The sequence below is a fragment of the Megalops cyprinoides genome, chromosome 2 (genome assembly GCF_013368585.1).
Source record: "Megalops cyprinoides isolate fMegCyp1 chromosome 2, fMegCyp1.pri, whole genome shotgun sequence".
Classification (NCBI taxonomy): Eukaryota; Metazoa; Chordata; class Actinopteri; order Elopiformes; family Megalopidae; genus Megalops; species Megalops cyprinoides.
Genome location: NC_050584.1, coordinates 11,071,517 through 11,096,547, shown reverse-complemented (window position 1 = coordinate 11,096,547; position 25,031 = coordinate 11,071,517). Strand labels below are relative to the sequence as shown.

General features: G+C 40.5%; 3 protein-coding genes and 1 long non-coding RNA gene across 5 annotated transcripts; 3 read left to right on the top strand and 1 right to left on the bottom strand.

The window, feature by feature from the left end:
• Positions 1–2,535: 2,535 nt before the first annotated feature.
• Positions 2,536–3,453, top strand: LOC118795377. 2 transcript variants are annotated; one of them, XR_005005817.1, is made up of 4 exons: positions 2,536–2,792; positions 2,881–2,905; positions 3,010–3,095; positions 3,418–3,453. It is a non-coding gene; the product is annotated as an uncharacterized LOC118795377 (long non-coding RNA). The 2 variants fall into 2 exon arrangements; XR_005005816.1 differs by having other exon boundaries at positions 2,536–2,905.
• A 25-nt stretch (positions 3,454–3,478) lies between these two features.
• On the top strand, positions 3,479–6,367 carry LOC118795683 (synaptonemal complex protein 2-like). Its single transcript, XM_036554349.1, has 8 exons — positions 3,479–3,506; positions 3,867–3,901; positions 4,072–4,214; positions 4,343–4,395; positions 4,785–4,830; positions 4,996–5,088; positions 5,363–5,423; positions 6,201–6,367. The coding sequence occupies exons 1-8, from the start codon at positions 3,481–3,483 to the stop codon at positions 6,365–6,367; spliced, it is 624 nt and encodes a 207-aa protein (XP_036410242.1). The 5' UTR covers positions 3,479–3,480.
• Positions 6,368–6,957: 590 nt separating this feature from the next.
• LOC118772487 (synaptonemal complex protein 2-like) lies at positions 6,958–13,758 on the top strand. The gene is made up of 17 exons (XM_036520863.1): positions 6,958–6,988; positions 7,159–7,205; positions 7,293–7,338; positions 8,058–8,107; positions 8,620–8,671; positions 8,887–9,010; positions 9,133–9,182; positions 9,403–9,520; positions 9,703–9,767; positions 9,965–10,028; positions 10,127–10,243; positions 11,301–11,404; positions 11,481–11,575; positions 11,931–12,030; positions 12,349–12,407; positions 12,697–12,772; positions 13,370–13,758. Exons 2-17 carry the CDS (start codon positions 7,195–7,197, stop codon positions 13,430–13,432), a joined length of 1,194 nt encoding a protein of 397 aa, XP_036376756.1. The 5' UTR covers positions 6,958–6,988; positions 7,159–7,194; the 3' UTR covers positions 13,433–13,758.
• A 111-nt stretch (positions 13,759–13,869) lies between these two features.
• On the bottom strand, positions 13,870–25,020 carry elovl2 (ELOVL fatty acid elongase 2). Its single transcript, XM_036520864.1, has 8 exons — positions 24,838–25,020; positions 20,634–20,697; positions 19,462–19,649; positions 16,493–16,570; positions 15,586–15,757; positions 15,112–15,236; positions 14,898–15,032; positions 13,870–14,670 (listed from the first exon to the last, which is right to left on the bottom strand). The coding sequence occupies exons 1-8, from the start codon at positions 24,838–24,840 to the stop codon at positions 14,542–14,544; spliced, it is 894 nt and encodes a 297-aa protein (XP_036376757.1). The 5' UTR covers positions 24,841–25,020; the 3' UTR covers positions 13,870–14,541.
• Positions 25,021–25,031: the final 11 nt, after the last annotated feature.

Genomic DNA, 25,031 nt, shown 5'->3' with positions numbered 1-25,031 from the left:
TCTAACTTCAATGGTTATGTATGTATGTATATACTACGCCGAAGTGATATGTCGTTTTGCAAACTATGTCTTTAGACGGTGGTCAGATTGTATCAATTGGTGTTTAGAAAACAAACAACCAGGTGTGCCAGTTTATTATTGTGTACAATAAGAGAGACCTTTTATAAAGCCCCTAGATACGAAACTAAAAATAGTCTTGTGAGAAACAATAATAGCCCGTCTTTATAACATATCTTAATTGGTAATCAATGGCACCTATCGGCCGAATTCCCTCTCACCCCAAAAGGACATCTCTCTTCGCAACGAATTGCAAATATAAGAAAGGGTCAGCTTTTTTCGTTTCCATTTTATTTACGTGACCACTTAACTAAAATAGTGGAAAATATCTATGTCAAGTTCGGTTTACTTAAATATTTGAGTGGATAATATTTTCAAATATGATGATTTTCGCTCTGCTTTGACATGCAGAGCACTGGACATTTGCTCCATGACATACACACTTAGACATGCACGCCTAGATTTCTTTATTTATTTGTTTAATTATTATTATTATTTTTGTTTTTTTTTTTTTTTTTTTTTTTTTTGGGGGGGGGGGGGGGGGGTTAAGAATTTATACAGGCCTGCACAGTCTTCTGAACTGTGTAAAATCAACCAAATGTATGGACTGCGATAGACATGACCTAATTCTTGAAATAAGTCAACAATTTTGAATTTAACTCAGCTAAAATTTGCTATGCCTAACTTGTATAAACATCTGCCAGTAGGCTACTGCGTAGTTGCCGTAACATGTAACGTTTTCACTCATTAGCAGATCTCATTCATTATTAGTGAGAAAATTTTTATTCATCATTACATACATATGACAATTTATTAAATCTTTTTGTCGTGTTGTAATGTGGCTACCACGATGACTAACAATTCAGTGAATTTGCGGGTCTAGAACAAAGCGTCAAAGTGGTTGGCTTGAATGGACCGCTTGTCGGACACAAACAATAGAGCCACGCGAGCGCGCGTGAAATGACTCCGAGCGCCGCTACCTCATCAATGCCAACGATGTACACCTGTGAGACCAAAAGAGCAAAACTAAGCAATGTTTACGTTTAAACGTGTATGACAGAATTTAAGGGATCTTAAAAACCGACTGATTAATGTCTCAACCGAAAATATAATCAAGCTTTTTTGTGTTTATTCGAGCACGTTTTTTTTTCTATTGTGCAGTAAAAATCAAAAGAACGCGAATGTGGGTTCAGTCTTCATAATGAGTGTTTTGCTCATCAGAATCACCTGTGACTGAACCGGCGTGTTGCTCACCCGCCCGAAATGCAAACAGTAGCAAACAAGACAAGTCATGACTGTAAGTCGCAGTTTGGTTATTTTTCAGTTACATTTTAAACGTTGTATTCTCGGCCGATGTGGCTATATTTCATGTGTCCTTGTGCTGAACCAAAATAAATAGGATGTGGTCAGAAAATGTGAATACTGACAAACGTATTTCAGAACCAAAGCTGCCCATTTAATGTTTGGTTGTATATCCAGTGCATCACTGTTGGTTATCGTGGGTATTAGTTTAATTACCCGTGCGTCATGCTACCAAGTAGTTTAGTTTTTTGCTGCGTAATATTTAATGTTGAAGCGTAGCACGAACGTATCTTCTATTCCCTTTAAATACCTGCGATGGCATGACAGATTTGTCAGCTTAATGCTTTGATCATCGGTCGACAGAAAAGCACAGAACTATTTTATTTAACTAGTAAATGTTGATAGCTGTAAAGTGAATGGGATTTATTTCAGTTTGAAACCACTCTGGAAGAAGCCTTCATTAACAACAATGCTGCAACAGTTGTTGATGCACTTCGTGACGAGAAAGCTTCCAAGTCACTGGTCAACAGACTTGATAAAGTCGCCAATAAGGTAGAACGGAATTCCCTCCGCGCTCTACATAATGTTTTACACAGCTCTCTTGAGAGGTGTCTTATGTTGGATTTCATCCCGTTTCACTCTTTAATAACAGCTTCATACTCATCTGAAGGACCACATAAAATCTTGCTCTGGAATAATGACTTGATTGTGAATTAAGTAAATTCTCTCTCGTAGGAGCTGGACAAGAATCACTTCAAAAACGTCTCGCTACTCTTGAGAGCAATTGAAAGTTTAAGCCAAAGTGACGAGGACGTCGTTTATGTCTTCGTTCAGCAAGGCCTTGTGGCGAAGATAAGTCTCTAAACAATATTCTACCGTTTCCTTTTCTGTTGTGTTGCCTCTCCCATAAGTAGCTATGAATCATAAACCTGATTAAAACAATCATAATTGGAGCATTACAGCACTAGGTTAGACATTAGGATTTATATGAAAAGTATGTCCAGAACATTTTATTCGCATTGTTTAGACTAATGAAGGAATATTTCAGTGTTGTAAAATGGAAGAGACATCGAAATTATTAAAGAAACCTGATACACAGGAGACATTTCCATTTCTCCACATTTTTGAAAAGTGATATGAGAGACCAGTATAATTTCTATGTGTCATAAAGATTATTACAAAGAAGGTAGTTCTGCCTCAGTAACTATGATGCCATGGTTATTTCAATAGGAGTATTTGTTCATTTTTGATAGCACTCATTGTCCACTCTCGAGGTCAAAACCTGAAATGATTGACGCTTTCTTTTCTTTTATTTAATTCATTTTTACCTGTTGGTGTGGCTTGAAAGGGCAACAGATTTTCTTAAGATGGAGGGGCTCAAGTCCGCTCATGGGCTACCGAATTTAATCGAGGAATTTTATGATGTTTCCATGGTGGGTTCTGTGATGAGAATTCTCATATCACAATATTTGTTATCATCAATTAAGACTAATAAATGTTTGTTCCTTTTTTCTCTTTTAGAGTATTTGTCGGATCAGTATGGAAGGTTGTCATTTTTATTTCGATGCACTGATTACATTTTATCTCTTTCACTATTGCAAGTTTTGAATCCTAAAAGTGGTTATTTGTTTGATGGGGGATGGGTTTCAGGAAGAAGCCATATCCAAGATGTTTTTGTGCTGCGATTTGGAACGCTGGTGATTGACACCGATGTTTCATTTCGCCTACGACTGGAGGTAACGTCTAAGTTGAAACGCAGCAATTAATACAATACAATGACCAGGTAGATTAAGTTGATTAAGCCTTTAATTGACTAGTTTATGATCCATTTATTTAAAAAAAAATGCAAGAAACAATATGGTACTTTCACTTAAAAGATATTTACAGACAATCAGTACAAACAGAAGTGCTTCATGTGAGTCATTACTGGCTGAAACTTTCAAGCATACTAGTTTTACTCTACTAGCCTTAGAATAAGGGATACTTAAAGTTAGAAAACTTAAGACACCCATGCCTAATCTGTGCTTTCTAGACATTTTTCCTTCCAATTTATTTTAGGCAATCAGAACAATTAACTCAATCCTTGACGGAGCAACCAAAGAAGAGAGAAAGAAATTCTGCATGTCTGATGATCACTGCTCACTTCTGTAGGTTTTTGCTCATGGTGGCTTTGTGGATACACGCCAAAAGAAACCTTGCAAGTGCATGCGTGAAAGTTATTCAAGCTGTAGCGCTGCCTCTGAAACAGGGAAGACGGAACAGTAGCATCCCCGTGAGGTGTCATTGCCCTCTAGTGGATAAATCAAGACTAGCGTTTTAGTTCTGCAGGGCAAGAGGCCTGAAAAGGCAATGACTTTAAATTGACTGTACTTTTAGTTTTTAGTCATTGAACGACACATCTGTTGAATTGTCTCGATTTCTGTAAATTGTTTTATTGCTTATTATTAAACCTGTATGAGGCAGACGTAATGTCGCAATTTACTGTTTCAAATGTTTTTCCCTTTCAGTGAAGAGTTTGCCAACGTGATTCTGACTGTTGGTGGTAAGCTCTGATTGTGGATGCTGTGTTTTTGAGTATATGTCAGTTTTACATATGAATTAGAAACTTATCTTCTCTAATTGTCATTTACTCATGTCACTGTAATAACTAGCAAAATAAAATGGCCTAGATTTTAATTAGACTGGAATTTAAACAATGTCCACTCGGTTTAGATTATGAAATGCAAGTGGCCATCTCAGAAGCACTCTGCCGCATGACTATGAAGAAGTGGAGAGAGGAAGTGGTGTACAAGTGGTTCTCCAACAGAGCTTTTGCTGACTCCTTTAAGGCAATAAATGATCGAGAATTTGAGACAGTGAGTTGTTGAATATGTCGTCTTTGAATTAATGTAGTTAATATAGTAAAATGCTCAAATGAGATACAGAATGATGGCCCTTTATAAAAATCTTTGTGCTACTCTGTCTTTCTGTCTGTTCTGTAAAGGATTGCAGAAGATTTCTGAATGAACTGAATAACTCTTTTGGAGATGAACGAAGGTGCGTCGTCTTCCTTTTATTTTGACAACTGAAAAAGATGATTTGAATTACACGATGCATTAAGCAATTGCCCCAGTATACCTATTATTTAGTTGTGGTGTTCTGTAGTTCAGAAGTATGAACAAGCAAGAAATGTGTGCCATAAAGCAAATGATAAAGTTAGAAGTATTGAAAAAGGCTGGACTTAATGGAGGGGTCGTCAGCCATTATTTACTCCTGAAATTTCTGAGGTCATGTGGCTGATTGTAATCACCTGTTTAAAGTTTACAGGTGGTTGCATGTCAGTTTAATAGTTTCATTGTACCTGCCATAAGTGGATAAACCAAACAAATGCATGTATTGTGATATGTTCTTATTTATGTTCAAAACGCCATTGTTGTTCCACTTAGAGTAGTGACATTTCCCTGCAACAAAGCCTTTCTGGACTTGATTGAGGTAAGTATTGCAATAAACTTGGATTACTGTCCCAAGCTCTATAGAAAAGTTACTGTAAAATCCAACACTTTGACAAAAATGTGTCTAAACATTAAGCAGTTACCAATATGAAATGCTTTAGCATACCCCTCTGGTTAAAATGTATGGGTTGATTTCTACATGCAGCTATTCATGCCAGATGATAAGAATCTTGACAAGTTCTGGATCGATTTCAATCTTGGAACTTCCTGCATCAGCTTCTTCATCAATGACCCAGAGGTAGGACTCTATGGTTTCTACATTCAACATATGCAGTCAAATCGTATTGTTATGAGCAATAGTAGTAGCTATGCTTATATAACCATGTATGGGCATTTTATTTCAAGAAAATAACAGCTCCCCTGTAAAACTATGTCAAAATGACAAATAAAGGCAGTGAGACTCGTTTTTATGCAGACAGGCTCTCATAGTAAAAAGTATGCCTTTAGGTTATTGTAAACCATTTTAATTCTTCCCCCATTCTTCCTCCATTCTCTTTCTTCCTGGACTGTAGGGTGTGCTCTGGGAATCAATTAATTTGGCAAAAGCAGCCGTTAGCAAGTATAATGTAGTTGGTAAGTGTGACATCTGATTTTCCATTTTTGGGAGAGGGGGTTAGAGTCAACATCAGGCTTTATCATGGCAAATGGGTGATACACTCCAACACATAAATTAGATGGAATTTGCAACAGAGTTCAGAACCACATAATCGTAAGTAACAATGAGCGGCTTCTCCTTGAACCGAGGGAATTCATGAACTGCAGTTTTAACTCTTGCCATTCTCTCCAGCTTCATTGTCATTTAAAAATGCATCAGCACTTAGTCTACCCCCCTGGAAATGTTTTTCATTTTGACTGTTGTTTGTGCGTAAATGCATAAGGTTCTCTGCTCCGCTTCACCTGAGGTGCTAAAAGCCAAAAACATACCTGGATAACATTTCAAAAAAGCCATAAGGCTAGCACACCTTAAGTAACTTCTCAGTGCATTTCTGGGTGCAGAAATAATTGAAAATATTTGGAAATAAACTACTTTTACTAGCCCTGCTTTTGTGACTATTGTCATTCAAGATTTTTATAGGCCATTAATAATAAGTGTAATACAAAATACCTTAGAAGGCTGTCTTGACAAGATGCATTTAGTGAATGTCAAAAGTCCAGTAAGAACACTTTCCTGTTTTTCATATTTTTTGAATGGGTGTATATGTATATGTGTGTATGAATTGAGACCAATTTCTGAAAACAGTCCTCTGGAACTATTTTGGACCTGCTGTCCTCATTTTAATGTGTAATTTAAGCCACTGCATTATGGGAAGTTTATTTCTAATATTTTGGTTTTTCTCTGTTTGTCCTTAGGATGTGATGACCAAAAAATATTGACTGTCCATATGATCATTCCTATCTGTCACACCAAGACAAAAGGAAAAACTGTCAAGATCATTTTTGATTCTCAGTATGACATTGAAAATGCAGCCCGGAGGGTGTTTGGAGAAGACCTGCTACTGGTAACATACTCACCCTAGAGGCAGTTACGCACACTAACATACAGTTTGAAGATGTTTACTGACATCTATTGGCATAAGAAAATGGTGCTATCCTGCAGGAACTGACTTTGACAGGACTACCTATTCTGTGACGTAGCAATGTTATAATTTTCCAGTGCATGAAAATCTATTTAATGCATGGGATACCCATTCTTAAGATTCCATTAAAGCAATTCCATTGTCTTTATGTTCTGCAGTCTGCAGTCCCAAGCACAGGCATCTGAGTTAGTCATTGCAGAGACACAGCCAGAAGATATGTTTCTAAAATTAATCATTGCCATGGTACATTGATGTTTGTCAGTACTGCATATACATAGCGAGTATATAAACACAGATTTTTTTTTTTTTCTTTCCTATTTCAAAATTCCAGAGTGTTCAAACTGTGAGGAAGGAGACATTACCCAGGCAAGTGTCCAAATATGCTTCTGTTTGTATGGTAGAGGATAGATTGCTTCATGTGCCAGGAATTCATTTTCAGATACATTTAGGGTGGAATTTGTGAATGAATTATTATGAATGTTTGTTATGAATGTTTATTATGAATGTATTTTTGTTTTGTTTGACAGTCCCTCACATTTGGTAACCACAGAACAAGCTGGTGTAAGTATGTCAATCTGAGTAAGTGTTGTTCAGACTGGACTGTCACCTGTGTCCGCATGGACCAAAATATTGAACTACAGCCAAAATGTCTTTTCTTTTCCAATCAGGAGTTGATGTGATTCATATCAAAAGAACATGTAAGAGTAGTACTACATATTTCACTTTTGTAGGTCTCAGCTGTTGCTCATAGACATCAACTGGAGGTGATGCTACAACAGTGAGTTTGTTAATGACATGAATATTCTAAAATGGGGTTATTTCAAGCATGTAATGGTAATCCTCTGTGCATGTTTTATACTCTTAGGAGAGAAGATGATGTTTTTCACCTGAATAATCACTCTGACACAGAGGTTGGTGTCATTTTTTATGAGGTTATTAGATGACGGTGTGGGCCATTTTCACAGTTCTAAAGGGATTAGAATGGTGTTTGTATTTACAGCAAAATCCATGTTCACTATCATGTTAAAAATGTAAAGTTTAGTTGCTATACAGCCTTTTTCTTTTAAAACTGCAGAGGCCAGGAAACATAAAACTTTGCCACCCACTTGTCTCTTAAGTAGGCACCAGAGCAGGTGCACGTTTGGATAAAGCAGCCAGTCATTTGACAAATTAAAAATCTACTACTGGTTTCAAAGTTTATATGCTTACATGGCTTCAGTTGTTTCCAGACCCCTCTGAATTGTACATTGCTCTATGTTCATTAACATATGACTGCTTCAGGTAAAGGTTGCAGTATCAGATCCACTGACTGCCATGTGTAAAGGCTTGTCACATGTCAGGAAGACAAAGAGTATGTCATTCATGGCAGCTTTGAGGAGGTACCAGGTCAGTGTTTCATGTACAGTGTAGAGCCAGCTTTTTTTTTTTTTTTTGTTTTCTTTAGAAATATTGTGGGTTGTACTGCATCTCTTTGCTGCTTTAATTTTGATGGGAGATCTGCTGTAAATTGCCTTCAATATCCTACTGAGCAGAGTTCTGTTCATTAGAGCAGACAATGTAGTTGGCAAACTATGTTTCCGGCGTTGCATTTAGCTGAATGTAAACTGTCACTGCTGTGCCTGATGTCCAGGTGGTGAGAGCGAAAGCGCGGCTGTTCAGTCAGTCCACGTCCTCAAACGGGTAAGGTCACATTCTTCTCATGCTGCGTGCTGGTGACATCAGCAAATCATCCAGCCTGCTTCTCATTCAGTTGGCATTTGCATGGTGCAGTGCATTAGATGTACATCAGTGGTAGTCATGGGCACATCAGTAAAGTTCTAAAGTGGTTTGCTTGCTGTAATTGCTGCAAAATGTAGCGTTTTAAAGAACTTTGGCTGTCATTATTTTTCTGGGTACGACCAGAGTGCTGTAAAATGCTGTGAAATGAATTGCTCTCGGGTAGCTGGAACGTCACCATCCAAATGTATATTTGCTAGAACATTAAAAGGTAAATATGGTTAATCATAATTATTACTTAAAAAGGAACATCTGCTCTTTGCATGGCTTGGTCTTACCTCGCCTCTTTGACATTTTAAAAGCTTTTACCTACAGATTGGAAAAGAGATCTGTTCAGTTATGCTGTAGCTGAATGTGTGCTAAAAAAAGATACTGTCTTGAGAGACAAACTGAAGTTTAATTCTTGTGTGCCTCAGGTCTGCAAAATCAACCCCAGACATTGGAGGCAAGCGGAGAGAATTCCATAAGGTTTACGAAAGACACTCTAATTCTCTTTAATTCTTGCTGAGACGGGTCAGGGTGGGGGACGGGTGCCCCGACACAGTTCCCATCGGGAACCAAACGCAGAATTCAGCGTAAATCGTGAGAAGGAAGTCAGAATAATGTGCCTTGCTTGTTCTGTTACAATCGGCATATTGACGGATTCTGCTGAGACTGACTGCTGCCTGCGGATTGCGTTCCAGACCTCACACTCCAGGCATGCCTCTGAGAGTGACAGCAGAGCAGCCCCGGGTGACAAAAGACGAAGACCCTCGATCCGATTCGATTACACCAGGAAGAAGCCCCGACCGAAAAGCAAGCTGAAGAGTAAGTGGGGCAAAGACAGTGCTTGCCACTCTGCACATTCTCAGATGGCACCACTTCTTTGTAGATTTTCGAGCTGCGAGGCCGTTAAGTTTCTGAGCTCTCATTTCCCCTTGCCTTCCAAGTCCTCCCCCTGTCCTCAGCCAGCAGCGCTGAGGAGCCAGCCGTTGTCAAGGTAACACATTTCTCTGCATAAGGTTGTTGAACGGGTTTCTGTGACAACTGTAAAAGTAGGCGAAAGGGCAGCTATCTCAATTACAGCATCTACTGTAGGAATACTGTATAATTCATTTCCCACTTGCTGGCAATTCATTCGCGTAGTACAATAAGATTCACTTTCTAATTTGAATTTGCTGTGGAGTAATGATTTTCTCGCATCCTCTTTGTTTCCCCAGCATTCAACCCCAGTTCCAGAGTCTGTGTTCCAGCAACAAAAATGCCTCCCTGCACCCAAAGACCAAGGTCTGGACATTTCCCCAGTACCAGTTAAAACATGGCAAGTTCCTGATTCAGGCAAGTTATTTTTGGTCTGATTTCCAGTGGTAGAATGATAAAATCATAAGAAGGAAGACATCAGCTAACAGTGTTGATTAGATCGATCTTTATTAATTATGTATTTTGCTTTGCTTAAGTTTATTGTATTATGGTCCTGATTGCATAACCTACGGTGAAGGTCATGAATCATGTCTTTACAGAATCCTCCGTCTCCTCTGGAAACCCTGTATTTGACCAAGCTGGCCAAGCCGCAGCTGGTGTAGAGGTACTGCTGGGTGTTCACTCAAATTTAACGTCAAAATAAAAAGCATGAGGATGGAATTCTGCCCCTGAGTACTATTGAATGTCTGCTTATTTGTTTTGCACAGTTATTCCTATGTTGCTGCATTAGTTAGTTATCTTAGTTATCATAGCTGAACGCATTAGAGGTTGTGCGGCGTTATCAATCTCAATATCTTGCAGGAGTGTATCACTGGCAAAGTGACAGTATCTCCCTCAGCAGTGAAAAGGAACAAGGACATTCCAGGTATGCTCCAGGAGTCTGTGCGGCTGATGCTGAACAATCTCGGCAAGGGGAGGCCTGTCTGGGTCTTTTATAGAGATCTTTCTGCAATTGTTATTCAGCAGCAGTACTGGGCCTGGTGCCAGAGAAGCAGCAGATGCTGCAGGAGGAGGACCAGCTTGGCTGCTGCCAGACACCCACAGTACTGTACCCCTCCAGCCCGCGAGACTGCACCAAGGGTACTTTTTGCACAACTTTTATGTACCGCTTAGCTGGGCTTGGGGAATTAATTTCCCCTACTAATGTAGCACAGCTTAGTAAAACTGAGCCGTGGGGGTAGAGTTTGTGGAATGTGTTTTGAATATTGATTCACTTCTGTGGTCATATTGACTGTTAGCCGGTACAGTTGCATGTCTCTCACATTACAACATGTTGCAGTGTGTGGCTTGTGTATGTTTAAACAACAGGGAAAGCTTTTTCAGCATGCAGATGATTGTTTGGAACTGTATTTATGAGCTGTATTTGTAGCAAATGTGTTCAGTGCTTCTGCAGGGAATTTTGAGGTGGTGAGCTCATTCATGTGGACAATTTTTCTGGCATCTTTGTGTTGTTTGTGTAGGATTTTGGCAGAAATTGCTCATCCCATTTCTTTCCTTTCCAATAAATATAGCAAAAAAAAAGGTCCCCACACTAATTAGGGACACTTTTTTAAAAGCTTTTACTTTTTTGTGCAAAAGAGGAACATGTTATCAGTGTGTAGGTGAAGGCTTCCTCCCTGGGTTATTTGTGTCCTTGGCCCTCTTGTACAGGAAAAAAAAAGTTTTAAAAAAGTTAAAAGGGAAAGCTCCTGATCAAAATGAGCAATATTCTGATATTGATTTTATTGATTGATTTTAATGGAGATCCCCTGTTGCTTTTTAGAAATATTTCTTAGCTTTCTGGCATCAAGCCAAAGGGGTTCCTGAAAAACTTTTGTGTGCTGTAGCGTTTCCTCGTAATAGTACTTTCTTCCCTTTGGACCACATGGGACCATGGCTGCTTGCCAAATTGGCACCCGCACCTGCCAAATATCGCCTGTTTAGTGGCGTGACTCCCCCCGCCTGCTGCTCGACCCACTTTCACTCCCCTCCATGGTTACCGGAGAGGGCACATGAGGACAAAGTCCTACAGTGTGCTGTCATGTTGCTTGAATGTCATTTCTATTCAGTCTGTTCACTGTACATTGTAACTTCTTTTCTGTTAAAATATTTCTGCTTGTTCAGTTCTAAAAATTGTATTCTCTTTGTTTTCCCACAGAGAGGATCACCACGATGTTAACTGAAGGCAGTGAATCAGAGATGGATTCCGGTGTAATCTCTGCCTTTCAGACCTTTAAAAACCAGCTGAGGGAGCATTTTGCGGTAATTTGCATTTGAGTTTTTATAGGCTGATGGCATAAAATGTTTCCTCATTTGACGGTGGTCCCTTCTCTCTCAGTCCAGATATCGGAAAATAGAATCGCAATCCCTGGAGTCACTCTCAGATTGTAAGAAGAATGTGGCTTCACTACTGAGAACTGTGCATAACCACAGGTAGAGCACATCACCTTTACATACTGTATATAAATACTATATTTTCAAATACAGTATCTCCAGAGCGGGAAGTATGCATGAATGATAATGTACTGTTATCCATCAGTCAAGAGAGAACCATCCAGGAATTAGAGCTGCAAAGCGCAAAACTTTAGAGGGCAACATAATAATCAGCAAATGATTAGAACTTTATACCAATTATAGACAATCTCGGTCCTGGTGTGTGTGCTGCATTTTCCTCTGGTTTTCTTGTAATTGCAGTTAATTATCAGTGGTAATTATTCCCTCAGAGGGGTGCCTTATCCCTGGCTTAAGAGCGGTCATTGAGACAGTGGACTTCTCTGTCTGCCCGTAGGCTGATGCACCTGGAAAGCTTCCACAGCACAGTAGTGACTGAGCTGGCCAACCTGGAGCAGGACTGCCACTCCCTGAAGGAGGTTGAGAGGGAAACTGTGGTATGTCTCTAGCTGACAGTTCCAATATTCTGCCTTGTCTGAGGACTTTATTCCTGTCAATCTCTTTCCCTCCCCACAAACTGTAACATTTAATGCATTTTTCAGTGTGAGTGCGTTGACACGTGGATAGTGTTTCTTCCATGAATTGGCCTGCAACAAAAGTTTATCAGAAGGTCGACCAATTAACTACAAATGATTAATAGAGTCAACAATAACCTGTCACTCCCACAAGAGGTCAGTCATGGGTCATGTTAGATGGTGACTGATTATCTTGCAAAGTTAATAAAGTTCAGACTGAGAGTTTCTGCTTGCTTTCAGAACTTCTGGAGAACTGAGTCGCAGACAGTGGAGCTGTTCTGTGACAGGCAGCAGAAAAGGTATGTTGTGTCGTTCGTAAGAAGGGCACTCTCATTCAAACATGCATTCATAACGCATAATTCATACATGATACATGAGTGGGTATATCTCCCATCACACAGTAACTTGCAGCATTGGGACTTGAAATGACCAAAACATGAGCAGACACATTCCCATTGCTGCTGGATACACTTTCATTCATTTGAGGAAGGGAACTGTGGTTTTTTTGGGAGGGGTCAGAGTGTAAGGTACTGGCAACACAATGGAGCCCTGGCAACAACCTATCCTTCTGGCATTACCCTCTTCCAGGTTGCAGTCACTGGAATTGCTGCGGAAGAGCACAGGGAAGGAGGCAGAAGAAGATGATGTGGCATCATCTTCACAGGTGAGCGGAGGCCTCAGACTGAAGTGCATCAGTCATTAATAAATACCACATTGCGCAACATTTATATGTGACCCTGTCAGACTGCCAAGCCTGCCTCCAAGTCAGGCCACCAGTTACATAAGTGAAAGAGGCGAGCTAAAGTCATGCTCCAGTTTGACTGAAGTGGTGGCAGTTAGGGGGGTAGAATGGGATATGGGAGACATGGTAGTGTGCAGACAACCAGTACTGACCGGAGTACTGTAACATGAAAAATCTCATGTAATGGTCAGCTAAGACTCCATAATGGATTCAGAGGAGAGAAGGGTTGTAGTGTAGCAGAGGAAGTTTTGCATTGCATGTACGGGACACGCCAAGTCCACACATGCAATGCAAAACTTCCTCTGCTACACTACAACCCTTCTCTCCAGGTTCCTGTGACTATGCTACAGGTTACACTGGACCCTGTAATATCTCCTGTCCGTTAGTGAGTTCTCATATATAACACTGTGTGATGCCATAATTGATTATTTACATATTTACGTATGCATGTACTCACTGCATGAACTTACACCAATGCAGAGCATAGGTGCAACGCTCATGGTGTTTCTCTTCACACAGGAAACTCCACTGGAGAAAGATGGCAACAACGCGTTATCTGCTAAAACACCTACCACAACTTAGGACTCACTGAGATGTATACTCAAATTAGTTCTGAGGTAGCCAAGATTATTTGTATTTGTTTTCACAAGACCGTTTTATTTATTGCTGGTACAGAAATCTGTTGGTACCCAGCTGCAATGTTATGAACTGCTTTATGATTTATTTCTGGCGCACAAAGAGAAGAGGGCGCTGAGCACTCGCTTTGAAATATTTAAACGCAGAATATTTCAAGCAGGCCAATTGAAACTGGTGGGTGATCAGGAACGCAGTGCAAAGACATTCAGGTTGAAAGGTTTCTGTCCTTGTGTGTCATTCAGCTCATGGTCACAGGCAATTCTTTAGTTCTTTTTTTAAGTACTTTATTTTATTTTCCATTGTTAGCCATCCCAAACCATTCACTGATCTGTAACATTTGACTTGATTGTTCAGTGTATGAAGTCTAACAAAGTTGTGTTGTAAGAACCTTTTTAAAATATGACTTTCTAAAATACTTCTGTTAAACGTATTACATGTCTCATGTTTGCACCTGTTGAACTAAGACATTCAAACACATTGAAATTATGATACATCAGGTAGAAGGTTTTGCTGTGTTTCTAAGGCATCTTTTGTTTAATTTTGAATAAGTCTGTTGAAGTGATCATTTTCGTGTGTGTACTGTATACAAAGGGCTATTCATTGTTTTCATATAATGTTACAATGGCTTTATACAGCATGATGGTATACAGTACAAAAATATTAGAAAATAAAGAGCATTGTGAAAACATTGCACTGCAATCTGATTTAAACCTTTCGTAAGGATCTGTGTCAGACCTTGATGGCAAATCTCCTTCTGAGACAGTGTTCAGGAAACAATGGAAATTTCACAACTTGAGACCCTTCTTTTCAGATGTACTGTACTTAAAAAAGCAAATGAATACCATATCCCTATGAATACAGTATAGAACACCATTCCATTATCAAGCTTTAAGGAAATCAAATAACCACTTGATACAAAAATTAAGAACAAAGTGTCCTATACAAAACTCAACATACAGTAATTTATCCCTGCTTGAGCTATAGAATTGTTTCAGAGCGTTTTTAGATTCCAGTACCTTTCTAAAATGTTATGTTTTTTCAGTCATCTTCCAAAACTACTGGCTTTTTTGTTTGGACGTTGAACCATTGAAAGAAGTCGAATAGCCATTTGCATGACTCTTCCTGATATCTCCCAGATCAACTGGTAATTTTCCACCATCCACTGATTTCCGTTTCCTGTATGTCTGAAATCAGAGGAAAATGGCCTTTAGATGTTTGTTATAAGCAGTTGTACCTGAGCTAGACAAGAATACTCAAGGGTTAAGGGTATGCAGGTTTGGGAAGGGCGGAGTGGTTTGAGCAGCACCAATACTGCATAATTTAAGAGAATGTAGAAGTTTTCAGCCTCATACACTCCTTCCTCAGTTTCTTTTAAACCCAGGCCCGTTGTAGTCAGATCCACATTCCTTACCTGGATGTAAAAGTTAACAAAGAGGATGACCAGGGTAGCCATGTAGCTGGACTGGAACAGGAGACAGCCAATGGGGAACCCACAGGGACTGACCACAGCACTGAGGGTATGTGTGATGGTCAGCAGAAACTGGACCTGGGAGAAAGAGTGAGGAGCCGCTGTGAGAGTCATTCACGACAGCCTCTCGGAAACTACGAACACCCATTCAACTTACCAGCTGGGCCTGTGTGAGATATTTCTTCCACCACAGGTATTTATGCATGGATGGAATTGTGGACAGCCCATAGTAGGAGTACATTAATACATGGATGAAACTGTTCAGGGTTGGTCCAAAGAAACCTTTGAAAGAATAAAATGGAACATACATTAGAGGCTCCATGGTTAATTCTGTTTACAAAGATCAATGGAAATGTAGGCTTTTCCTTGCATCTTAATTTCTGAGGAGAATCTGCTTTGGTGTCTTGCTGTTTATTGTTGGAAACATAACTGCAGGACCAATCCCCTTAAAAATCCATTGAAGAGGGAAAGCCAGTATTTCTGCTGGACAGCTGGCAGTACTGTACATCTAACTACATTTTTACTACCCTTTTTAACTTTGTGCCCATGTGTGTTACTTAGTGCTATAATCCAGCATTCTGAGCAGTGGAAATGAGCCAGAGGTTCTCCCAAGGTAAAAGCTGGGACTTACTCTGCCCACAGGGTATCCAGTTGAGCACACACCACCAGATGTTGAACATGGAGGCATGGTGATACACGTGAAGGAAGGAGATCTGATTGTTCTTTTTCCTCAGAACAAAGAATATTGTGTCCAGGAACTCGATGAGCTTGGAGAAGTAGTACCACCATAGTACTTTGGCAACCTGATCAGATGAAACGTACAAGAATTCAGAAAAATTCTTTCAGTACTATTCCCTAATTGGGAAGCTAGTTTAAAACATTCACGTGAAGGTCTAGGATGCACTGTTTTCAAGCTGTGGAGAGTAGCACAAATGAGAAGATGATGGGCAGCCATGGAATGTGCCATGCTGGTGGTCAGGCTTTTCAAAAATGCCATAATGGTATTTTTTTTTTTTTTTTTTACACCATTTTCATTCCTCATATATGCCATTCATGTTCAGTACATAGGAAATTATAACATTTGAGTGGAGCTGGCATCAGGAGCCCAAGCATATGAGCATAGCTTTGGATGTGACGACATACCTACCGCTCCTTCCCAGTAAAGGCAGGCCCTCTAGCACTCTCCCAAGTTCTGGAACAGTAAGTGCTCTCCATTTACCTTGTTTCAGACCACAGACAATCGAGAATGTGTTTCGGCTTTGGAAAGCCTTGCAATTCTGTTTCATTTCAGGACTACATAATTGTGAGGGAGCCTTACTTAGCGAGACTCCATTTTACTTCTCGTGAAAATTTGGTGCATGCCGTACCATTAAATAACAGTCGCGCAAAACAAGCTGATTATACAGGTAATACCCAGAGACAAGTGCACCGGTAGACAGCAGTTTGGGGTCAGCTCGTCTGTAGTCTCGCTAGGAGGTGGGGAGGGGAGAGGGGTGGTGGGTGAGGAGATTAGGACGTGAGTCAGCGAGCGGGCTCACCCTGATGTCGGCGTCTCCTGCGCTGTCGAGATTCTGACACTGTAACCGGTAACCCCCCGCCCAAGAGGCCGAGATCAGCTGAAACAGACAGGCCATCAACAAGTCATGAGCAGCGGGACACCCTCCCTCATGGTGCGGTGCCCCCCTCCCAGCCCCTGCCCCATCCCATCCCCAGACAGTTGGACTTGCAGATAAACATCCCTTTCTGTCAGAGTGGGGGAGGATGAAACTATAATATCGAGAGCAGCTGTAATAGGATTGGGTCAGATAAGGTCTCAACCACATAATCTGTTATAAAGAGGGATATATGACTGGTCTCATCAAAATAATTGTATTTAAGTGCTCGTTAGACATGTCCCTCTCTTTGGAGGTCATTTTCCTTCACTCTAGCCTAGTGCAAGAGAGAGGGCATTGTAATGTATCCAGTTTTGGGGCTTTTTGTACAATTGTGTTAATGCTCTCAGAGGCAAAGGCATAGTTCTACCTTTTAAATCCGCAATTCCAATGCACTGTGCTGTGCACAGTTTCTATTGGTGGGTGTCGTAGTATTTCTATACAGAGGCTCAGTTCTGCAGATTCATCTACCAATGACAGAATATCACTGAAAGTAACCTGTGAAAAGCTGTTCATTTCCAACCTACTGAAAGCACTCCTTTGAATCCACAACATGCAATTCACACTATAACTACGCTATGAAATAACACACAGAGCTGCTGCAACATTAATGCTGTATAGCATGTGTATCTCCGCTATTATGTGGCTACATTGCATATTAGAAGCAGCTAAACTCAATTCAAAGCTACAGTATCTATCCACAGTCCAGGTGGGCAGTGGATGCAGGCTGTGCCAGCAATCGGATATTAAGGCTTACTGCTGTGCCGGGACTTCTAGTGATTTAATATAGACGTCTGGCATGTGCAGACTACAGGGTGGTACAGCTGCTAGAGGTCCATTACATTCTTCAACAGATATACAGAATTAGAAATCTGCCAGGTTAAAGGGAAGAGGAAAAAAAGCAGTAGCTCTGATGCCAGCCACTCCTGTCGGGGCAGGGCTGCAGTCAGGGCATACTGCTCTTTGGCGGCTGACTGAGGGCTGACATGTTTTATATGTTTAAACATGCACATGCACAGAGAGAGTTGCTGTCTTTAATGCTGGCACTCCTGGTATCAGTGATTTATGTGGGGGAATCACTCTGACGTAAATTTGAAACATGTTTCATTTGTGGGGGTTGATCATTTGAAGATTGAGAGAAAGCTCAAGACTTCACAGGATCTTGGATTTGAGGAACTGCAATTGGCCACCAGTGGGCGCAAGCTTAGTCCCTGCTGGTTATTTAGCAATGGAAGTGCCATCTGGTGCCTCACCACCCAGGTCCAGCCTGGGTTGATGCTGTGAGAATTACAGCCACTGATCTGTGAAGTTGTAGCAAACCCGGCTGACTGCACTTTTTAGTTTCACAGGCAAAGGTGTGAATTTCAGTTCCAGAAAAGCCACAACTTATGCTGGTATTCATTTAAGACAAGTGTGACACGGCCCAATATGATTCAATAACCCTAGACCCCAAAACATGTCATGACTAAGAATAAATATTAATTTGATCTTTCTTAATTGGTAAAATTGAGTAAAAGCATAATTTCACTACTCACTAAATACAGCCTGTATCACACAACTCCATGAACTGAGTTTGACACCCATGATTTAAAATCAAAAGCAAAAACCTCTAGAATAATGCAAACAGGGATGATTTAGTTCAGTCTTTTTAGTGCTATACTCACATTCATACTGTTAGGATATCTGCTGTTAGGATTCTGCTCCTTTAAATGAAGGGAGCTTGTTACAGATTACGTGTACATAGTTAATGCCTGAATGAGTAGCATAATACTGGATGAAAATATTTCAGCCTATTCTAATATTACGGATTTGAAAGGAAACCTCTGTACTTTGAATGAACGACTAGTATGTAGTTTGGATAATTTTATGCATAATGATATTAACATATACTATTTGCCTTGCCATCTGCTGTTTTGCAGTTAGTTATGACCTTTTATTTTACCCTCCTTATTATGTATGATGGTGTGCCCCTGGGTCTTACACAGCGATGCCTTTTGACCTAATTGTCTCACCTGGCCCGCAACCAGACCTTATCTGTCCCGGGGCGCAAACAGTCATCCGAGAAGGGCGACTGAACAAGCACCCGGAGGTCATTACAGTGGGGAGGGCGAGGGAGCTGAGGACGAGGCGGGTGCGGAGTACGCCTCCCCTTTCCCCTAGAGAGCGCACACTTGGTGCATTTCCCAGCATGCAGTGTGCCTCGCCTTCGGCAGCCACATTTGGCCTTTTCAGAAATTCACTCTGGCCGACGCACATGCGGTGAAGTGAGTAACACTAACACGAAGAATGCCTCTTTTTTTTAGTGCTCAGAGGATATTAGAAATCAAGGGGATACTTTATTATTGCCCAATCCAGTGTCAAAGGAGATCTCACTTGCTCATTTAAAGAGTGCCAGGGGTCATTAGTTGAGAGAGGGGGGAAAAAAGAATTAATACTTGACCTTAATATTATATTTAACATCTATATTGAATTGGAGATTAACAATAAATTTAAGCTGTCTGTAAAAAAAAGACAATAAGCATTTGAAAATTAAACTCTGAAAAAGTGTTTGGCTGGTACACTGAGCCAAACACTGTCCCCGGCTTTATGTTATTTACTGAATTATTCTTAGTGCCCTTTATGCTTTGATTTCGCCAACTCCTCTGTCCAGGGCTTTATGAGGGCATACATGAGACCTGCCTAAATCTACAGATTTAATATTGATTCAAACGACCTCTGCCACTCAAGCTATACAAACAAGCATTAACAAGTGGGCTGACACAGTCTAGCAGTAGAGCCAGCACGGACTTTTCAAACACAGCAACGCAGTGTAATATTAAAAGGAAAAAACTTTTTTTTTTCCCTTTGGTCCTTACCTCAATAAGCATGTAGAAGGATAGCATAGTCACAGCAAAGTTGTATACAAGTAAGACTTTTTTCAAGGAATATGCTGGCCTGTTCTTCATGTATATTGGTCCCAGGTAAACAAAAAGGAGGTAGAGGGCGGTGAAGGACAGTGTGGGTAGACAGGAATCCAAAAGGAGCCATCCCCTCACCCTGGTGTCTGAGGAACAGGAAGAAATGTATGTCATCCTTCAGTTTCACTTTAAATCTGATCCCAGAGGAACTGTATATTAGGTCTTAGTGCCTGTAGATCAATTACATGCTGATCAGTTACCACTTGATTTTGCCTTTATTACTAAGAAGGCATCAATATCATTACTAAACCCAAAAAGGGGACAGTATTTGTATTTAAGGATGCTGGATAGAGTGATTGGTCAGTTTTAGTTTCAATTTCTCAACTCAGGAATGTGCTTAGTTTTAAAAACCCTTCTCCTTAATTCAGCCAGGGTCTTTTAGTCTGACCCAAAATACAGTGAACAGGTGCAGTTCCACGAATGCAAATAAGGCTAGGCCAGACATTTCACATCGTCCAGAGTAACGTGGCAAGATAGGATAACAGATTTTACAGAGATCAATATTTTCTTTTCATAGTTCATCCTTCTCTGCCACTGCACTTTGTGAACTGGCATTTGTATTCCTGAGCGGGTGCGGTTTCAATCTGGTGTGTGCCTTGGCAAGGTTGGTGAGAAGTCTGTATCCAGGGAAATTTCAGCTGAGACTGAGCGTGATGCGAATTAATTACAACGCTTAACCATTCATTTCATGGGGAGATTTTTTTTTTTTTAATTAGCCCCAAAAACCACCGTTCACAGGTGCCTTCTCGGCAAACCTTACTGCTGTTTCTCATCTCATACAACCTTCCTGGAAGAAGCTGAGGTTACCCTGAAAGGATTTGTATTATTTATATAGGCAAATCAGATTAGATACTGACCTGGATCTATGTCAGGTGACAGAATTTATACCTGGGGTGAGGCTTGCATGTATGATAAATCATTCACAAAGCACCACCAACAAAATACACCATCACTTTTAACTGTGAGCATATGCTCTTTGATATTCAGCGCCAACAATGCTCAATACTTAAAACCTAGTAACCAAGGCCAGCATGTTAGTATTATGCAGTTATAAGATATAAAGCACTCACCTCTTTCCCCAAATAGGTAGTCCACGAAAGAATTTAACTGTTTGTCAAAGGCCTCTAGTTGGTCCTGAAATCAGACAGAAGATGTGAAACATTTCAAAGCATCAAAAGCATTGATGTCCTTCAAAAGGAAATGAAAATGTTGAAGTAACTCGCCTTCAGGACAGTGTTCAAAATGCTGGCATTTAAATGTCCTTATTATAAAGGTTGTGGGAAATACTGCAATTGCATACATTTCCCATTTTACCATTGCAGAAATGTCCTAGGGCTGATAACTTGGGCTGATGGCTGAATGCTGCGGTAAACTGGTAAAACCTTACAGTACATTAACTTGCCTTACAGGACAATTTTGTATGGTTACTGTCCCTATATGGACAGCACAGACACAATTGCTATGGTATATATCTGGAAATTGTCACAAAGAATCCAGTGTGTGCAAGCTAGACTAAATTTAATGATTAAATAGCCTGAGCTGGTAGAGAAAAAGATGGCCAACCTTTAGGCATATTCCACATCCTTTCTGAATAATCTAATTGACCTTGCCTTTCAGAAAAAAGCTGCAGTATACTGGGCATTGACACCTACATCTCCAGAGCTGTAGGTGGAGACAGTCTCTGTGCCCTCTGACACGTGGAAGTGAGAGTCAAGTTCATCATTGTGTGTTTTTGAAATGTGTCCAATTCCCCTTCCCTCTCACTCCCTCCCCCTCTCTGCTCAGGGGTAGAGCCTAACACAGTGTGACCTTCAATAAGCCATTGATCTATTCCCCTACGCAGCTGAGACACGCATAATCAAGTTACAAAATATCATTATTTTCCCAAGACACAGGTCTTCCATTTCACAGAGCACGAAAGCCTCTGGAAAGAGACATTGTTTCTCTCCACCCAATTTGCCATTTAGGGTTCTTAATTTGTGCTTCATGAATGTCAAGGATAATGAAGATGACAACAAGATGATTAGAAGTGTGTCTGCTAATGCCAAGGAGCAGAGCAAGTCCTGGTGAGAAACAAACGTATCTAATTGGCTGTTAAACATTTACAGCACACCTGCATGTTCGTTCTCCAGGTTCTGATTTTTTGCTGAGTAAGCCATCTCTGCAATTGCACCCAGTCCCCTCCCTCCATTTCTAAGAAGTTTAACGTTTATTGATCTGAAGCACCGTGGTGTACTGTAACAACAGTGAGAAAGGTGATTTTAAGGGAACGGGGGTCTGAAATTTCAGTCTACTGCCTTTGGGGGGGTGATGACCGTACGTCCCCGGCTGTTACCCCTTACCCTTGGGTGTTTGGTTTCCTGGACAGAGGGACGGACAGTACTGGAGCACTCTGCATACTCTCCTGTGCTATCCTCAGCACTTCACTTCCTGTCTACTGAACCACACTCTCAGGAACTGGAGGTGTCCTTCAGCAGCATGAAATGACTAGAGACAAGTAAACTTATCAGTACACCTCTGTGTGTGTGTGTGTGTGCGCGTGTCTGTGGATTCTTTTAAAAGGCAGCTAAAGACACATCTGTTTAGACAGGTGTTTGTGTAATTTGTATGCACCAGGTCTGCATTTTATGTATTTATTGTGTATTTTATTGTGTATTGTGTATGTTTTTATTATGTATTTTGTTTTTTAGTTTTTAGCTTTGTTCTCTTTAAACATGTGGCTTGGGTGGTCATTTCATCTTCTATGTTTTTCTCTATTTTATGTTGTATTATTCTCTTGTAAAGCACTTTGTGACTTATGTCTGTGAAAAGCACTATACAAATAAATTTTACTTACTTAATTTTAATTTAGATTAATATAACAGATCTCACTACCTGATCTCAATAACTAAATCTGTTTGGCAGAATGTCCTGAACATTATGTAGATATGAACAATGGGCAATAGACATTGCTATTTATGCCTGACTGTAACAATGGCATCAGTACAGTTCAATATACACAGAACTTCTAGCAGGTTTTCATCTGACTCTACCACTTTCTTTAACCCATTTTGGGTCAGAATGGATTGTAACTGAGGTATTTGTAACTGCCCTGGCCAAACATTTTAACCCTACTGTGGACAGCTTCTTTGTGGGAACTCATCAGACATGAAAAGAAACATAATTATCCCTTTACATTTATGGGGCGGCAGTGTAGCATAGTGGTTAAGGTGCAGGACTTGTGACTGCAAAGTTGCCAGTTCAATTCCAAACTGGGGCACTGCTGCTGTACCCTTGGGTACATTATGTAACCCACCACTGCCCCAGTAAACATCCAGCTGTTTAAATGGATAACACTGAAAAGGGAAAAAAAACTGTAACCTATGTAAGTTGCTCTGTATAAGAGTGTCTCCTAAATGCCAGTAATGTAATATAATGTACATTTGGATTTAAATGTGGATGTGTAATGCATAAAACATAGCTCTATAGTCTTGCTTACAGGTTTTTCTTTTTACTACAAATCAGTCATTAAAGGACATGTTTCCAACATCATACCTTCAGCATATTTCATACAGGCTATTTAACCATGTTGTGGAGTGGGAGAGGCATTCTGAACCCACTCAGGAACAACAATGGTGTTCTTGTTTTGGAATCCAGCAATAGCATACCATTGATAAAATACATAAAGGAGTGGAGGAGCACTTATAGCTTTTGAAGCTGATCAACATTGTCATGTTATGATCTTTACATTTAGAGTAAAATCCATTATCAGTGAGTTTCCTGTGATGTCCATGCTTCTTCAAATATAACCGTGTGTGTGTGTGTGTGTGTGTGTGTGTGTGTGTGTGTGTGTGTGTGTGCGCGTGTGCGCTCTCTACCCTTCCTCACCTTGTTGCCTCCAGTGGACCCTTCATGGATCAGATTGTGAGTAAGCCTAGGACAAATTCACAATATAGATAAAACTTGCTGTGTGCCTTAGTTCCATAACAAAGATGGTGTCTACAGACAGAACAGCTCAAGGAAATTATTGTTTGTGACTCCTTCTTAATAGTGTACACAGGTGCCACGTGGTTCTTCAGATGCAAACAGCAAGTACAAATTTAAATTCTGTTTCATATAGGAAGAGACATAACAAGAAGAAATGTTCTTCAAGGATTATTAATGTTGGGTTTCTCAACGATAACTGGGCATTCTTTTGTCTAACAGATTTTCTCTGTAAAAGGCTTCCACTCAATATTTGTTGTCTTTCAAAAACCACCCTATTTCCCCTGTTTCTCAGAAATGAAGAGTCTGCCTGTTGCTGTCTCACACTTTATAACAAGCACCTTTGTTTCCATGCTGAGCTTACTGAAACAACAAAGGCCACCTAAATTAATTAGTGAACAAGAGAGAGGAGAACTGTCCCGCTTCCTATTCAGTCGTGCAAAAAAAAAAAAAGAGCTTCTCTTTCACAGAATACTCAGGTCTGCCTGCTAATGACTGCCTGTTGAAAATAAAAAAAATATTTGCACACATCCTGGTTGTTACTTTAGAACTTGTGGAATAGATGAATGACTCCATTCCACTCCAGCACACGGGCACCAAAACTGTGATGTGGAAAGAAAGCAGGCCGTTGACTACGTCTCAAAGAGGGGATGCGCAGCACGCTGAAAGTGTAAACCACCTGATTCCAGATCCGTTGTACCCATTCATCTCATTTTATTCTAAGACTGGTTGAGACTAAAGGAACGGAAACGTCTAATGATGATGTGATCGAAACGTGTCATAGACACAAACACACACTGCGTGTGCGTGCATGTGTGTGGCCGTACGCAATTTTAAAGTTAGCAGAGTAGTGCATTTATCAAAGACGCACAACAGTCTCGCAAATAACACCTTCCACCATAGATAAAATGTGTGGGAAAATAAACCTATACAAATGTTTTATTTACCATGTAATTCTACCTTAAAGTGTATAAATAAAATATAGCTCCAGTTGTAATATATACATGTGGTCGCCGCACCACAGGCGTAAAAAAAAATCTGAGTCTTGTGGGTAAAATGATACAAACTTTCCTAACGATGCCCCTGCAAGAACATTCACTCTCTGACGTGTCCCACTTACAAAGACAAGACCCCATACGAAATTTCACAATCACCAGCGCACAGCACCTCATCAATATCGCATCTCCTGCCTTGAAATGAACATACCACATGCGGTGACACCGATAGCATCACCCGGCTATTTAGCCTAGCTTAGCAATACATCATCAGATCCTAAAATAATAGGCTACCAGAAAGAGAGAACGCCCTTACCATATTTAATTGAGGGTAAATGCCCCAGTAATGGGTGATGCGGTAGTTGTTTTCTTCTGCAAATGTTATGGCTGGTGCAATGTGGTAAGCGCAGTTAGCGGAGACAGAAGGAGCGCTGTCCAGGGTATCTCTGTGTGACTTGAGTTTACGGTGGCGCTCAGCTACAAATCCCACGAACCCCAGCACGTCATTTT